Source organism: Manacus candei, unplaced genomic scaffold (assembly GCF_025592945.1).
Source record: "Manacus candei isolate 608988 ecotype Guabito, Panama unplaced genomic scaffold, ASM2559294v1 h1tg000028l, whole genome shotgun sequence".
In the NCBI taxonomy this organism is placed as follows: Eukaryota; Metazoa; Chordata; class Aves; order Passeriformes; family Pipridae; genus Manacus; species Manacus candei.
In genome coordinates this window covers 11,441,183-11,453,709 of record NW_026138076.1, presented here as the reverse complement: position 1 = coordinate 11,453,709, position 12,527 = coordinate 11,441,183, and the positions used below count along the sequence as shown (strand labels likewise).

At 36.2% G+C, this 12,527-nt stretch overlaps 1 protein-coding gene across 5 annotated transcripts in view; it reads right to left on the bottom strand.

Annotated features, from left to right (window-relative positions):
- TRMT9B (tRNA methyltransferase 9B (putative)) overlaps positions 1-12,527 on the bottom strand; it is a 120,431-nt gene continuing 107,904 nt past the window's right edge. For all 5 annotated transcript variants that reach the window (XM_051790339.1, XM_051790341.1, XM_051790338.1 and 2 more), the window contains 3 exons: positions 11,292-11,446; positions 8,191-8,364; positions 1-5,338 (listed from right to left, as the gene is read on the bottom strand). In XM_051790339.1, the coding sequence (XP_051646299.1) occupies positions 4,266-5,338; positions 8,191-8,364; positions 11,292-11,445 (1,401 nt within the window). In that variant the 5' untranslated portion in view covers position 11,446 and the 3' untranslated portion in view covers positions 1-4,265. The remainder of the gene's footprint in view (positions 5,339-8,190; positions 8,365-11,291; positions 11,447-12,527) is intronic.

The following is a 12,527-nucleotide window of genomic DNA, read 5'->3' as shown; positions in this document are numbered from 1 at the left end:
TGATATTTTAACCAAGTAGGATTTATTTTCTGTTGAATACTAAAGAACAGGTTCCATGTAAGGACATGGAACTGATTACAGAGCAGTACCTAAGCATGGTTTGGACCAGCAAACTGGAAGATAAAATAATGGGTAGCTGCCAGAATTCATATACTGTAAGAGTAAGAAATGCTGAACTCACAAAGAAGTGTAGTAGTATATATTTAACACTGACACACTTCATTTTTCTGGAGAAATAAAGTAGTGCCAAATCCTGTAGAAGTGCTGAGCAAGAAAGTGGGTAGACCAATACATTCAACACAATGCCAATACTAATACAGACCAACAGCGATATGAATGCAGTCTGATGGAGATATGATGTGGCAGAGAGGACACAGGAGCAGAGCAATTATTTCTATTCAGAACCTACCCAGGCAGTTCACTAACAATATTCTGCCGGTGGAACATACACAACTCTTCACTCAGCATTTTAACTGTAACTTGTATACAAGTAAGTACCAGAAAAAAATGTGCTAGAATGTTTATGGCTTTTATTTCTCACCTGTGATTTTAAAATTCCTACACGATAAGTTTCGAAAAATATATAGTTGTCACTGGTAGTACTAAAAATTTTACACTTGTTCACTTCTAATAGAAATACTTTCATGTAATAAAAAAGACAAAATGTAATTTACCAAAGTTTGCAATTGCATTAGTTCTGCAAAAACAAGTCTGTTCAATTGTGTATTTTTTTATTGCAATTGTGGTGCCAAGCAATAGGACAAGAGGCAACGGGCAGATACTGACACTCAGGAGGTTCCACCTCAATTAATTTCTAAAAAAAAAAAAGGCATCTTTTCTCATGTAATCAAAATTTCTCCGTGTTCCACTTAGAGCTAGATAAGCAGCTTAGGAGCAATCCTAGCCCACTAAAGTCAGAAGCAGGTTTGTTATCAGCAGAACTGAGATGAAATTATTGCCCACTTGTCAGACAAGCAATGTAAGAACATATTTGCCCTTTGCCTTATAACAGTCAGGTCTTTCAGTCTGGACATTGCTGAAAGTTTTAGCATTTGAGAACAACTGGGTTTTATTTACTTATTCATTAATTTACTATAGACTTCCTAATGGTATGCACACTTCTCTGAGCACATTAACTATGTCTGTAAGCTATTAAAGTCTGGGATCATGTGGATTCTTCTGGAAAGTACATTTGCCTAAGGTGGGCCTCATCAAAAGAAAAACCAGTCAAGAGAGACCTTCATGCTTTTAGTGAAGTGATCTGTTTTCTTATGAGATGATAGAGCTGTTACAGATCTAGGCAGCCACTACAAATAGATGGGAGACTGCATACAGGAATAAAGGTTTGCTGTGCAGACCTCACACTCATGACCTCTGCTGACTGATCTCCAGTCTATAAAAATTATGTTACATGGTGCTTATACATCCTCAGAGGAAAATTGAATATTTGGGAGGGAAAAAAAAAGGCAGTTTACCAAACCTCCCCTCTTCCTCTCCCAGGAATTTATAAGAATACAATCCAAACCTGTATGAAATGCAACATAATGGCATTAGCTCAGAACAAGAGAAAATCCAATACAGAAATAAGTCATTGTAAAAAGCGTCCCCAAGCAAGAACCTCAAACCAAACAATGCATGGAAAGTTTACAAACACAAAAGCGTTTTAAAGTACCTCAGTAGCTTTGAGGTGACAGCTGTTATTCAAACAGGTGTCAAGCAGCAACAAGTTTTCACTGGATCCTGACACTGATCCCGATTCGGTCTCTTGCAAGGATAGCAAGTCGATATTGTAAAGAGAATGCACACCTTTCTTTTCTCAGTTTCTCCAAATTTCATCAGCCTGCTTGACTACATACTAAATATGCCATAGTCAGATTGCAGAAGTGCAGATAATAGAATCATGATGTTCTTTCTCATAATTAACTAAACCCAGCTGTCAGTTTAGATTAATAATATTTAATAAATATTTTTATATATGTGAGATAGAGTTTCTGTATGCTGGAGTTTAGGGATAAAGTTTCAGAATTGGATACAGGATGATAATAATCTTCCTCTTTCTTAAATACAGCCCAAATTTCAGGAGCACTGAATATCCACTGTCATATCCTATCTGGAAGCAATAGACTTCTCTTCTAAAATCCTCAAACTTCCCCAGAAATTCCCAACAAAAGAGACAGTCGTCACTTGTCTGACACAAGCACGTGTCAAATGAGGTGTGGAGCTAAGCACAATCCACATGGGCTCTGCAATATGCCAGCATGGCTACTTTGGCACAAAGCTTCTAAACCTGGAGCCTGAGAATGCATCAGGTGCTGCCCCCTCAGACAGGAGCAGCTAGACCCAGTGATGTAGGGAATACTGCCAGTTTTCTGAAGTATAGATTATACACACCACCTGAGAGCAATAGCCCCAGGCTGTATTGAAAGTAATAATTAGAGTGGAATAATATTTTAGAAGTCTCAGATTTATGCTTTTTTGGCCATACATTTATTTTCAAAGGCCCATGGGGACCGCAAGTGGTGCAGATCCAGAAAGAATAAAGTATGAGGATCCCAAGGTATAAGGGAGACAAAAATGACTGTTCTATGGACATTGCTCCAGTAAACAAATTTATAATACATTACCATGTGGCAATTTACTGCTGGGAAGCTGCATCAAAAAATACTCAGCACCATCAGGGCTTCCTACTGAACAATCCCAAATCCATCTACTTATGCAGCACAGATTGGAAGAGTTTGGCATTTCACTCCTGTTGCCTTGTATTCAAACCTATTTGCTAAATAATAGGGCAGACATCTTAATTATGTAGGTCTGTTTTGCTGTAACAAAAGGGGTTTGGTTTTGGGTTGTTCAGGGTTTTTTTTTTGGGGGGGGGGAGAATCTGTGCAACTCCATTAAAGGTCAATGAAATCACACCAGCTGAAGGTGTGCCCTTCATTGCAACCACTGACTACAAATAAAGCCTAGAAATAGAGTAACTCCGTGCTAACAAGGCAGTTAGCCTACTCTAGCCTGCTTCTTTTGGCAATTTCACTACTGATCTTCTGAAGCCAGGAGTTTTTTATCCACAGCACATATAACTTCACATCCCACTGAGAGGGATGAAATTATTTGAGTGTAAAGAACAATATGAGGGTAATTGCTGCAACCTAGTACAGACTGATAATGATGGGGCACCATGCTCAGTAAAATTTATCTTACAGGGAATGGGAAAGTAACATAAGCAATCTGTTATCATTCAGGTCTCAAAAAGATTCATTTAAAATGCAAAGACAGGAATTTGTATTTTCCGTACAAACTGGGCTTATCCTCTTCTAATCTACATTATTTAACATACAATTTAATATATATTCTCATGTCAGTGAATAAGAACAGTAATATGACAGCTGACCAGATATATACTGGATTTTTATTACTTTTATCTTAGCTTCCCAAGCTTATCAAAAAGATATATGTATCTCAAGTATTTGATATTTTATAACTTTTACATAATACTGATACTCTCACAAATCCCTCTGACTTCTATATACACATAACTAATGAAAAACTACAGCAAAGGAAATTAAGTATTTGTGAGAGTTAACACATAAAACTTAACCTGAGAAACAAATTAAATAATTTTTAAAATAAAAGTCCAAAATACTGTTCAAAATCTGTTCTGTCATTTGCTCTGAAATACAAACCTCAAATGACAGAATATGCAGAGCTTGTTTGGTACATAGTTTTTGCCTATTATCAACTCTACTCCCAACTAAGTAGCACTGGGACCATGCTTGCTCCCAGTTCTGCAGAATGCACTCTACCAGTATATAGTCAAGTACAATTTTAGACATAGTGTCTGTGTCTCATTTACAGGACTTGAAGAACAGGGAGCAATGTGACACACTTTCAGATTTGAAGAACAAAGACTAAACTTTCTACTGAGAGGATATTTCTCATAAAAGATGTCCTGATCCTTGTCTTACAAAAAGGTTTTATTTCTCAATAGAAAAGTATATTTTAAAACACAATTATTTGCTAAAAGCAATATAAAACTCTCCAGTTTTAATTTCATAAAAGTTTAACAAAACATAAATATTTTTACCACTTATATTCCTATATATAGACCTTGCATTAACTAATTAAATAGTCAGAAAAATAACAAATCACAAATAAATGGCACACAACTACGAGGTTCAAATTCCATGTCACACTGCACAATCACAGTAAAACAACGAGCAGCTTAAAATCCTCAGTCACTGGATTCTGCTTTGATCTCTTTACAGTTATGTTCCTCTTCTTTCTGCAATAATGCACCAGTTTCCATGGTCATAGCAGGAAGAAAGTATCTGAAGCTCAGGTACGTTCTCTTCTACCAGAGAACACAGCTCCCCTTCCCGAAAAACGTGGTAATAACGCATGAAGGCCTTTGTATCCAACACGGCATCAGTTTGGTCCCCAACAGACACTGCTGAATCCAAAGCTGAGTCAGTGGAGTCAGTTGTTGAAGTTCTTTTGAAAAGCTTGTTGGCATCAGACTTACCAGCACCATCTTTATTACAACCACAGCTGCAGTCCCTGTCTTCCACTGAGCCATTTTTAAATGAAGCTTTGTCATCCTTGCTCTGAGCTACATTTCGGTGTCCTCCATTTAAACTTAAATCCTTCAGTGCATCTGTGGCTGGAGACCACTGTGGTTTTTTGAGAGACAGGCTTTCCACGAACACATCATCATCATCTAAACTTTGTTCTTTTAACAGTGCCCTGTGGTGACCTAAATCCAAACTGCAGTGTCGTGAATGCTGAATGGGTACAGTGCTGTTTGCCCACACCCCTTCATGTTTCAGGTCAGTACTGTTTGCCCATACTCCTTCCTGTTTCAGGTGCCTCATTTTATCACTTTGCTTTCTCAGGGCTGATTCATCAAGGGATCTGGAGAAAAACCATGAGCGGAAAGATCTTCCTAGAGCACTGTAAAACCTGTTTTCTTCTTCAGAAATTTTCATGCAGCAGGCTCTGGGTAAGCAATGGCCCATATTGTGGGAATGTTTTGAATCAGTTTCTGGCTGCAAATTGGTTTGGTAGCTGCACTCAGAGATGATGAGCTGTGCAGGGTGTATGTCTTGGCCTTTTGCAGTATGCACAAACTCACCCTTATCTCCAGATTGATTTGATTCTGAAAAATGGCGTGAGCACAAGGCCTTGTTCCATGGAACAAATACATCTTGTTTCTCAAAGTGACGATTCTTTTGTTCCATAGCCCAAACATAAATCATTATCTGGCCTCCAGGTATCAATACCCTTGCCATTTCCTTTATTGCTTTGATTCTTCTTTGTTTAGTTGAGAAATGATGTATCACTGTGAAAAAAAGAAATTTATCGGATATCAGTAAGGACAGGGCATTTTTGTCTTCAACCTGTTCCACATTTAATCATTTTAGCTCCTCATTCCACATATCACTTGCTGCAAGTCAGCAACAGCGCTGAATTTATTGGTACTACAATGCAAGTTTACCACAGAATGCTCTCTTTTACAATTATGTTCAATGGATAAAAATAGGAAAATCCCAAAGAAGGAAATTAAACTCATCCCAAAATAGGGATTCAAGAAAACTCAGGCACATAAGGTAGAGGTTTGTGATTCTCTGCATCTAAAAAAGGTCATAACACTACTAGCTTTCACTTAAATGCCTGGCCTTTAGGTGAGTTAGGTAGTATCAAGTTTGACTTTAGTTTCTGGCACACTTTTCAGACTTACCTTACTTACCTTTCTTACCTTGAAAATAGAAAATCTTTTCACCATGTAATAAATACAGCAAAATGTAATATCAGTAAAAAGATACTTTGTACTTTTATATCAGCATACTTTCAAAGAGCTAGTGAGAAAATTTAGACAAATATTTCCATTGTTTTAATTTTGTAAAATTAGATTTCAGTTTTGTAAAAAAGAATGTCTACATTGCATGTCTGAGCATGATGATTTTTTTACATTATGTTACGCTATTAAAAATAAAAAGTCAAATTCAAAATAAAACTACTGATCACTTTATTTGGATTTTCCTTCCAGGATAATTTCCACATTTTCAGGTTTCACTCTAATGTGAAATGAAGCTATATTTCAAGATTTCTACATTATTTCTATCTTCCTATTCACCTGGAATAGGAAGGAGACATTCTTAACAGTCAGAGAATAGCTAAGACAACTATTTTCTCTCTAAAGACAACTATTTTCTCTCTAAACTCTCAGAAGCATTAATTTGTACTGCGCTTGGACACATTGGTCATGCTGTTCTATATGTCATGAGTATTAGATTTGATTCAATCAATGATGTAAAGAGGACTGATTCCATAGTTTGTTTCAAGTAGAGTTGGAGAGCCACTTCTATGTGCAAAACATTCAACATACCCATGTAACAGCATATAATAATAGTATATGTTCTTAGCTGAAGACATCTCCATACATTCAGAAAATTTAGATTATCTTTATATGTGCCGCTTGACAGTACTCAATTCTACTAGTGGAAATAGTGTTATTTCAACATTGCAGTTATGAACAGTGGGTCCAAGTAGCCCTGTCTTTATTCAAAACTCATTAAATTACCAAGGGGAAAAAATATAGCTTTATTACCACAAGCCAAGAAAAGCATTCTTGGCAATTGATATTAACTAGGCTCTCACAAGCTGCTGAGAACACAAAATAGCCAATTCTGAGAAGGGTTGCCCGTGGTCATTGTTTGTTTCCAGGTACTCCTCACTCTGGTCATTTTTTTCTCGAGTTTTGAAAAAAAAGTTTAAAAAATTCAATTGCTTGCACAGTGTGGGAAGAAAGAAACTGATCTGTTCTCTCATACTGAAGTTAGGCCATATGTCACTACAGATCCTCCTGCAAAATTTTATCAAAACTGACAGAGATAGCATAAGCACACAAGCTTAGTTTACCAGAAAGAAGTGTCAATCAACCAACAGAATCTGTGCAAGATCTATCTGAGCAACTAATTTAATGGTTTAAATATTCTTCCTGGTTAAAATCATAGAATCACTTTGATGGTTCTGCAGAAAAAGAAATCCTATAAACATTATTATACCAGCAAAGCCAATAAGTGTACTTGATTACATACATAAATACTTGTTTTTCTCTCTGATGGGATGAAAACCGTTTTATTTAGAATTAGATGGACACAGGCATACCATGTCTCTGTTCAAGAGGGGTTAAAATCCATTATTGTTAAATGCACTGAAATAGCATGTGAACTTTTAAACTTGTCAGGCTTATAACTGATATAAACACTAGATAGGTATGCTATCCTTCAAAGTCAGCTGATCTGATAGCCCTGAAAATATGCTACAAGACCTAAAATTTGGGGAGGGCTCACTGGTTAACTAGCCAACATGAAAGCAAAGTAATATCACTACTGCTTGCATACTAGTCACTGTTCCTTTCCACCTGCATATGTGAAAAATAAATTTTAAAATACATTTCTATCACATTGCAAATAGTTTGTTGACTGCTATCAATAATAATTATCATACTTTATATTTTTGCTGATACATTGAAAAACCCTAAAAGAAGTTCAAACAAGAGTACAGCTAAAAACACAGACTGTAATTGGGTAATCTATTTTTCCTCTACACTTTGCAATTTATACTTCTCAAATTATGAGTAATATTTTCAAAAAGAGAGGTCAGAGGAGTTAAGATGCTGAGATGCTTCACTTATTTAAGACAAAAGTGCTTGTATGGTTCTAAGTTCTTATTTCATGAACAAGAGAAATCGGAATTCATAACACATAATAGTTAACATGAGTTCCAAGATCTGCTACAGAGAAAGCTTTTATTTCAATGCATTTGCTGATTAAAACAGAACCTATGGAGGAACCAAGAGTTTATCTTGACCACCTAATCTGTTTAAACTGCAAGCAGCCATGCTTATATTAGTTTTCACTTGTTTAAAATGCATGCTGGAAGGAAATCTTTTCTCCACAGGTTGAACAAGACCACATATAAACAAACAAATGATCCACATACTCTTCAGCCAACAGCGCCTCTATGCAATGGAATTTTTTTTTCATGTTTACTACATTCATTTCAGTTATATTTGCTGTGATTCTAAAAGAACTGTTTCAAAACAACTGAAATTAAGCCACATGGAAAGAGAAGAACCCTCAGAATTTCTCATTTGCTGTGGGCCAGAATGCATGTATGTTGTCTTACCTCCAATGGAAATGACTGCATTGAAGCACTGGTCCCTAAAGGGAAGGTTAAGGTTGTCACACACCAGAACTTCATCATCTTTCTTCCTTGCAATCTCTACCAATGCTTCACAGTAGTCACAGCCAAGATTATACACTTGACTGTTGACACTGAGATACTTTCCAGTTCCACAACCTAAAGAAAAGAATACTAGATCAGAAGTCCTATATTCCAAACATTTGCTATCCCTCCCAAAGCAGGGATAATAATGTGAGGGCTTTCCTAATCCTAAGGTTTCCTAGAAAACAAAATGAGGGCTTGTGCCTACTGGCCTAACTGCTGCAGAATTCATTTGGACTGTTTGAAATTATATGTTCATACCATTAGGATTGTAACAGTATCAACATCACCAACAAAAATACTCATTACACAGCCCTGTATAATAGCAGGCTATTTGTATTTCTGTGGGGAATTAAGGATAAGTTCAGGTGGGAGGAGGAGGCAGTAGTCCTCTGTGGCCTCTGTGGCCACTATTGCACATCTTAGAGAAACAAAACAACCATGCTGCTTCACACTGAGCCTTTATATAGCCTCATATCCTGCTTCCAACAACGAGCAGAAATGGATGTCCGGGAGAGGGTAAGAAAAAGGTAAGCATTATGGCCCTTTTCCTCAATACCATTCCAGCTTCCAGTTACTTTCTGTTCAGGGGATTTCCTGAAGCCAGTGTGTTTCGTTTTCTTAGTGACCTGTAATAGATCTCTTTTCCAAGTCCTTCCCTACGCTTTGCTAAACCTCACAAAGTACCTCTCCAGTGCATCTCATTTCTCTCCAAGAAGTCCTAAACCACAGATGCCACTGACACAAGTCAGAAAGGAAAATTTTAACTTCAGATGTAGACTTGAAAAATAACCGTAAATCATAAAAATTCCCGCCATGTTGCAGGCACATCCTCTTTCTGTCTTTGTGCCAATGCATTTTAACACATGCAAATGTAATGAACTGTTCTAGAATGTCTTCCACCTAAAAGTCTGTCTTCTCAAGGACTGTGCTGTACTAAATGGAAATCTTGCAGAGTGTTTCTCAGTGCCGTATGCTTAACAGGCACTTTTCAAAATTGTATTAGGAATTATTCACTGCAGTTCTAGATCAGCAGTGAAGAATAATTTCTGAAAGTTGACAGCCAAGCAATGGGGTAGCAGCCTGGCAAAGAGAATCATCTCAGTATTGGAAATTCAATTTAAAGGTCTGGAGTTATCTTTAGAAACATCACTGTTTCTTGCAGCACTGCTGCTCTCAGCGATGTTAATGTGCACCATTATCTAGAGAGACAGCACAGGAATTGTTGTGGAACAGAACAACACTTCAGTGGTGAAAAAGAGCATATTTCTAAGCTAAAAGCAAGTGCTATTTTTTGAAGTAACATTTGAGATAAATGGAAAACATTAATATTGCTAATGAAGTTCAAGAAATATATGCAATAAAACATGAAGCCTGGCATGTTAGTTAGAAAACTAAGTTAGTTTTAAAAATTTGTATAAAGTATTATTCATTACCATGTTTGCACAGGAACATATTTATTCAACCATACATTAATTTAGAAGATTCAGTTGCTTAATACATGGATTTTGGTAAAGTGCTTTGTAATCACGGGGAGTTTTCAGAAGTGGAGGGTCCTCCCTGGAATGAAACTAAATAGTCTTAATAATCCCAGTATTCTAAAAATCTGCATTTGCCAGAGATTCACTTTTGAATGAATCATCAGGAGGGTGAATTCCTTCATGAAGCTAACAATGGCCAAGCTATTGTCATTTATTTTGCTGAATGAAAAATAATAAGGCAATTAGACAAGATGATATTTTAATAAAAGGTGGTATTAAACTGAAAAGGAAATTATCAGTTTAAGATCTCATTTTGAAAATTTTAGTGCTTCTTTAGTGACACTCCTCCCTGAATACATACTAAAAATAAACACAATAGTCAGATTCCTGTAGATGTTAATAAACCTCATAAAAGGAGATACCTTGTGGCCTTGTGTGCCTTAATGGGAATATTCTTATTGGCAACTATAAGCATCTACCTTCTCTCCAGATGAGGCTGTTAACAGGGTGACCTTATGCTTTCAGCAATCACCGTGATACCTGCTGATAAAGCCTCAAAGAACTTCAGCTAAGCTTCAAATGACTTCTATTGAGATGACAACAATTTTGGCTGAGAAATATCAGTTTCAGCTGACTGTTGAATGAGTGTATGCCACAAGGATATTTCCTGAGATTATTAGTGAAAATGGTGTAGACATATAAAAATAGCTACAGTAGCAGGAGAACTACATATTACCTATTGATTATGGTCTAAAGCTTACGCAAATAAGACAGATACATATTTTATTGAGTACACTTGTTAAACCTTGCTGTGTAAAAGTATTTTGTTAGTTTAAACAGTGAGGAAAAATACAACGGAGCAAAAGAGCATCTGTTTTGCAATGATGTGCTGTATAGGACCGAAGTCATAACTCATGGAAAGGAAACACTCCAGCACCTGGAAACCCCTAAAAAGTCTCTAGGAGAAACAGAAAATCAAGGTATAAATCAAACATGTAGGGAAGACAGCACCATAGAAAGAAAACAAGGTTTTCGTGTCTGTATTTAGGATCATAGGGAGATTCTGAGATCATAGCTTTTTTTAAATATTTTTAGTAGAAATCACATTAGAAGATTTCTCTTAATATAAAGCCTTGCTGGGAGGAGCTTTAGAACAAATGAAAAGCAATAAACTGCAGACCAGTAGTACATAAACCAAGAGATCTTAAGAAACTGAAATATGAAATAATTAGCTATTAACATAATTTTTTTTAAAGGGCTCCAGGGGAATGACAGATCATTAAGACTATGGGGAAACTGATAAATTAAGGCTTAGCTCAGCAAAAATTATTAACTGTCTACCTGATACACTGCCAAAAAATTTAAACAAGTGGTATATGGCATCTAGTAGGGGTTTAAAAACAATTTAAAACCAAATCTAAACAAGTTTTAAAAGCAGTTGATCTGAAGGTACATATGATTAACATATAAACAAATAAAGCTTACAAACAATCTTTCATGCCATCTGAAAGAACGGCTTACCAATATCAACAACAAGACTGCCAGGCTTTTGTTCCAGCAGGAAGTTCCGAACACGAGGCCATGCTTTGCTCTGCAGATCACTAAAGTAGGCAGCTGTATTTTCATATACACTGTGCACATGCTGCTTTTCTAGCTGGGTAGCCTCATGTTCCATCCTGAAAACATAATGAAGATTATGCACAACAAAACTGTTGCAGCATACATTTTACGTTTTATAGGCATGCATAATTCAGGATCTTGTAAGGATCTGATTTTATTTCATGGAAGTCAAGAAAAAAATGTGAATGTATCCTCTTGCTTGAGCATGGTATAACTGCACGTGCCTATTCAATCATATGCACATTCTCAAGTTCACCAAAAGCTTATTTGGCGCAAAAGGGAGCCTGTATTCAGCAGAAGTACAGAATGATTCTAGAATCACAGAATCATTTTGGTAGGAAAGACCTTTATGATCATCAGTCCAACCAATTAAGAACAGGATGCTACAACCCAACTTTTCATTTGTTGCTAATGTGAGTAGGTTGGCAAACTATTAGTGTGTTACCTGAAATATAGCCTGGTCCCTGAAACCAAAGCCCCCAAATCACACATAAATTATCTGTGGTTTATCAACCCTCTAGAAGTGATTAATTGGCTAAAATTTTTCAGCAACAAAACAAGGATTTCCCTACTCCCACTCCACTATCTTAATTCCTTAGCAAAGTACTTTATTTTAGTGATTCATTTGAAAAGTAGTATCTTCTTAAATGTTTAATATTACTTCTAAGCTCATATAAAACAAGTGGATACAGATACTGAATCCTCTCATACAGAATCTTACATCTTCCTTAATATATCCCCTCATTCAAGTACCAACCAGGTCAGGCTTTAACATCTGATGAAGGTTGATGGGATTACATTTCAAAATGCTAAGACATTCTTCAAACTAATTCAAACTGCCTGTTTATTTGGGAAATATTCCTTCCCATTATTAAAACAGGATTTATTCAATTGTCCAACTACTCAACAGAGATGAAAGCCTGTTTGCAAATTTATTACAAGAAACTAAGCAATATTATCAAGGTGAAATTATAAAAGTAAATCCTTTGACTTCATTCGAAAATGTCAAAAGCAAAGACTTTAATGTGCTTTTCTTGATTTTCAAATAATATAGATTTTGGAATCATAATAAAAAGGTTTCTTTCCGTCTCTTTAACTATTGAAATATATTATTACGATAAAATAGATGACAATATA